This window comes from Ochotona curzoniae, unplaced genomic scaffold (genome assembly GCF_017591425.1).
Source record: "Ochotona curzoniae isolate NIBS_2020 unplaced genomic scaffold, NIBS_Ocur_1.0 contig_2321, whole genome shotgun sequence".
NCBI lineage: Eukaryota > Metazoa > Chordata > Mammalia > Lagomorpha > Ochotonidae > Ochotona > Ochotona curzoniae.
Genome location: NW_024465421.1, coordinates 6,183,280 through 6,188,112, shown reverse-complemented (window position 1 = coordinate 6,188,112; position 4,833 = coordinate 6,183,280). Strand labels below are relative to the sequence as shown.

Genomic DNA, 4,833 nt, shown 5'->3' with positions numbered 1-4,833 from the left:
ACCAGAATCCCTAAAATTAGACTCCTGCTCTGGTTCTTCGGGGCCCCTTGTTGACACCACAAAGCAGGTACATTCTGCTCGGGCTCCCCGTGATGAGACCCCGGTTACCCCCACTGCACCTCAAGGCTCCCCACCCCCCAGCCGCACACCAGCCGGGCACTCTTGGGTGCACTGTCTAGAGAGGAATGTCACAGTGCCCACCCGTGGGTGTGGAGGCGCGCTGACCCCAGCGTTCCTGGTTGCTCCCCCAGCCCATCTCCTGATTATGTGGGGCAATTTTCCTTCCCTTCTTCCAGCCTGTGTTCACCCCACCCCTCCCTACCCCACCCCACCCCATCCCAAATACCCAGGGTTCTAGAAAACTCCTGCCTCAGAGGGCAGTGGTCCCCAAAGGCATGCATGTTCCTGGGAAGGATTCAGGCAGGAGACTGGTGGGGAAGTTAGGCTGCTCACCAGATGTGGGACAGACACTTTCCCGCGGGTAGCGGAGGGGGAGGGAAGGAGGGTCCCCAGAATCCCCCAAGCCCCCCAGAGGACAGCAAGCCTCAAGGGGAGTGGGTTGTGCCCTAAAGGGCCGTGCTAACCGGGTCTGGCTGGGCCCCGCCCAGGTGGCTGCAGTGCAGGGCTACGGGCCAGCGAGGGCCCTCCCGCCACGCTGGGCAGCTCCCCTGGAAAGGCCCGGGACCTTGTGTTCTAGGAAGGGCGGAGGAGGTGAGCCCGGAGGCCGCTGGCTGCCAGCCGGACCACAGCCGGGGACCCGCTTGCCCCGAGGAGGTGCGGCCGGGGTGGCCCGGGTCGGGGGCTGCAGGGACCCCGGGGTGAAGCCGGGGGTCCGCCCCGCCCCGGGCTCCCATTGGCCGCGCCGGGGGGCGGGGCCAGCGCGCGGCCTGCGCCGGGCCTGTTCCAGTTGGCGGCGGAGGCGCGGGCCCGGAAGCGGGCGGCGGAGGCGCCTCGGGCCGGCCGGGCTAGCGGCGTCCTCCGTCCTCGCTCGGGCCCCAGGGCAGGTGCTGCGGCAGCCATGCACCCGCCGCCCCCGGGCCCGCTGGGCGACTGCCTGCGGGACTGGGAGGAGCTGCAGCAGGACTTCCAGGGCATCCAGGTGAGCGCGGCCGCAGATGCCCCCTGGCCCCGAGCCCCGGCGCTCTCGTCCGGCTCGGGGTCAAGGGTCAGGGGGCGCGACCCTGTGGGCCGGGGCGGTGAGGCCCCCTGGTCCCAGCGTCCCTGGACGGACTCCTCTCCGGGTCCAGTGGCCGCTGCCGCCTCAGCAGCACTCCACCGCGCCGGGCGACCCTGGCCTCCCGCGAGGGTCTGATGCCGCGACCTTGGGGTACCCCCGCCATCTCCGCCCTCCCGCACCCCCAGTCCGAAAGTCACCGGACCGGAAGGCGGCGGCCCCGCTAGGATGTGAGATGCTGGGGAGACCTACGCCCCAGGCTCGGAGGAAGGTCCTCAAGTGGGCAGAGGGGGCAGCACCGCCTCCACCGCGGCGAGGGAATGGGAGGTTCAGCAGCCCAGGTTGTCCCTGGGAGGAGAAAAAGCTGAGAAGAGGGCGGGATGGGACCCAGCAGGGACTTGCTGGGGTTGTGGTATCCCGGGTCCTGCGGGAAGCCAGCAGGCGGCTGGCTGGCTGGCGTGGGCTTCCCTGCAGAGCCCCAGAGGTGGTGGCTGGCTAGCCCCTCCTGGGTGGGAGAAGCAGCTAGGGAGAGAACGCCCAGCACTTTTCTGGAAACCTGGCCCTGGGCCCGGCTTCGTGCATCACTGGGGAATCCTGACCCAGGCTCTTGGCCCGGCTGCCCGTGACAACCCTGCCTAGGCCCTGGGCTGCGCCGTCTACACTCACCCACCTGGGCAAAGTGCTGCGGAAGTCGCGGGTCAAAGGTGCCCACACGTGGGGGTGTTCTAAGAAACTGATGACCTTTAACCTGGGAAGAAGGCGTCGGGCTTGGCTCCCTCCTCTCCCCATTTTTGCAGGCTAAAGGGGTGAGGGTTGTCAAGGGCGTCCAGAAGGTGGCCCCCGAGGGGTCTGATGGGGGTGGCTGGACAAAATAACATGCCAGGGAACTGGTGCCAGTAACTGTGCGGGGTCACCTGGGAGCCTGACCCCTGAGGGACAGCCCTGAGTAGCTCTCTGAGCGCTACCTACGGAGCCTGGGCCAGCTCACGCCCTGCACCAGCCTGATTGCGGCCCGGCCCCCAGGAGACGCACCGGCTGTACCGCCTGAAGCTGGAGGAGCTCAGCAAGCTACAGGCTACCTGCGCCAGCTCCATCTCCCGGCAGAAGAAGCGGCTGCAGGAGCTGGGCCTCGTCCTGAAGAAGTAAGGGCTCCCGCTGGCTGCAGGCTGGGCTAGGCTAGGGGGAGTGTGTGACCCTGGGCAGGGTGTTGGGGGGCACTGGGAACCCTGCTCTGACTCTGGCCCCCCTGCAGATGCAAAGCCTCCCTCCCATCAGAGGCCGCACAGGCCGCGCATGAGCTCGAGAGCCAGCTGAAAGAGCGCCAGGGCCTCTTCTTTGACATGGAGGCCTACCTGCCCAAGAAGAACGGGTGAGGCTCCCATCCCCACCCAGAGCCCCCACCTCGGCCCACCCAGGGTGCAGAGTGAGCCTTGCAGGATGGGGGGGCAGGAGTAGGTGCCCTCGGAGGTGGGAGGCGGCACCAGGCTGCCCTCAGAGCCCAGCTGCTGGCACCACATGCGACCCCTGGCTGGGAGACATGTGGGGGGCCCATGGCACACACGGTAGTGTGAGAGCGAGCCCTCACGTGAGCGGCCACTGCTGGACCAAATGACTCTTTGCAGTGAGTCCTTGGGTAGGTTAGGGTAACCGAGTGGGCAGTGGTGATGGTGACCTGTCCATGAGAACGTGGCTGTGGGAGACACGGTGCAGGCCTGGGGCGGGGGTTGCTCTATGATGGAAGAGCCTCAAGGTGCCGTCCAGGGCTGGGGCTGCAGTCCCACTGCCCAGGTCTCCGGGCTGGGAGGTCGAGAGGGTGGCTGAGGGTGTGCAGGCTGCAGTGATGGAAGCCTGGGGTTCTTGGAGTTGGGGCACAGGGCCATTAATCTCCCTGGGGGGCAGGGGCAGCGAGGCCCTGAGGTGGTCGCAGGAGGAGAAAAGTGGAAGGTGCCACCCGGTTCCTGGTCAGCATCCCAGAACAGGCAGGGGAGAAAGGCTGCAACAGCCACCAAAGCTATGGGCGTGTGGCCAGCAGGTGGAGGGGCAGAGATGGGAGCCCAGCACACTGGGGAGTGGGGGCTGTGCCGCTTGGCCTGCGCGTGACTCCTCTCCACCTGCCCTGTCCCCCAGGTTGTATCTGAGCCTGGTCCTGGGCAACGTGAACGTGACCCTCCTGAGCAAGCAGGCTAAGTAACTCGCTGCCCGGGCCGGGCTCCTGCCCCCTCAGTGTCAGGGGAGAGGGCATGGTGCGGTGGGTCCTCCCAGCCCCTCCCAGCAGCACTTGCCACCACCCCCCCCCCCCCCCAGATTTGCCTACAAAGATGAGTATGAGAAGTTCAAACTCTACCTCACCATCATCCTCATCCTCATCTCCTTCACCTGCCGTTTCCTGTTCAACTCCAGGTGGGTGGGTGTCTGGCTGCGGTGGCCTGGTGGCGGGTCCTGCCCCTGCTCCGGGCGCCCACCCCGTCCTCCCGCCCACCCAGGGTGACCGACGCGGCCTTCAACTTCCTGCTGGTCTGGTACTACTGCACGCTCACCATCCGCGAGAACATCCTCATCAGCAACGGCTCGCGGTGCGCAGGGCGGGAGCCCCCCCTCCCCGGGCCGCCTGCTGAGGGCGCGACCGCCTGACCCTGACCGTGGCTCCCTGCTGCAGGATCAAGGGCTGGTGGGTCTTCCATCACTATGTGTCCACCTTCCTGTCGGGAGTCATGCTCACGTGGTGAGTGCTGGGGTCCTCTGTGGGAGGTAGGTGGTAGCGGTGTGTGGGGGGGGAGGGCAGCACCCCCAAACCCTCCCTCCTGCTTTCTCCTCAGGCCTGACGGCCTCATGTACCAGAAGTTTAGGAATCAATTTCTGTCCTTCTCTATGTACCAGAGTGAGTGTCTTGGAGGTCCCCTGGCGGGGGTGTGTGTGTGTGTGTGGGGGGGTGATGCCTGGTGCTGCAGCTCACCAGCGTCCCCTGCAGGTTTCGTGCAGTTCCTGCAGTACTACTACCAAAGCGGCTGCCTGTACCGCCTGCGGGCGCTGGGCGAGAGGCACACGATGGACCTGACCGTGGGTGAGCGAGCCAGCGAACACGGTTGCTCCCTTGCCCACTGCTGTGGCTGGCTGGCGGTCACTGTGCCCTTGTCCCCACAGAGGGCTTCCAGTCCTGGATGTGGCGTGGCCTCACCTTCCTGCTGCCTTTCCTTTTCTTCGGACACGTGAGTCCTGCCCATCTGTGCCCGCCCGCCCTCCTTCCTCTGCCCCGGCACTGGGCCCTGTTCCCTGAGCGCAGCCTCTGTTCCCCACAGTTCTGGCAGCTCTTCAACGCGCTGACCTTGTTCCAGCTGGCCCAGGACCCTCAGTGCAAGGAGTGGCAGGTGAGCCTGGCCCTGGGGTGGGGGGCACAGCTGGCAGGCCCTGCTCTTGCCCCAACCCCCTAACCCCCCTCCTCCCCCAGGTGCTCATGTGTGGCTTCCCCTTCCTCCTCCTCTTCCTCGGCAACTTCTTCACCACCCTGCGGGTTGTACACCAGAAGTTCCACAGCCAGCGTCGGGGAAGCAAGCGGGACTGACGCGGGGTCTGCCCTGGGCTATGTCCCAATAAAGGCAGCGAGAGAGCTCCTTGTGTTCCCCGGGCCGCCCAGGAAATGAACAGGACTTAAGCCAAGAGCA

At 66.4% G+C, this 4,833-nt stretch overlaps 1 protein-coding gene across 1 annotated transcript; it reads left to right on the top strand.

Annotated features, from left to right (window-relative positions):
- The first annotated feature begins 947 nt into the window (after positions 1-947).
- On the top strand, positions 948-4,828 carry LOC121151448 (ion channel TACAN). Its single transcript, XM_040972829.1, has 12 exons — positions 948-1,099; positions 2,198-2,316; positions 2,427-2,543; positions 3,302-3,361; positions 3,479-3,574; positions 3,658-3,747; positions 3,831-3,896; positions 3,991-4,052; positions 4,143-4,235; positions 4,316-4,380; positions 4,471-4,539; positions 4,620-4,828. The coding sequence occupies exons 1-12, from the start codon at positions 1,019-1,021 to the stop codon at positions 4,731-4,733; spliced, it is 1,032 nt and encodes a 343-aa protein (XP_040828763.1). The 5' UTR covers positions 948-1,018; the 3' UTR covers positions 4,734-4,828.
- The last annotated feature ends 5 nt before the right edge of the window (positions 4,829-4,833 follow it).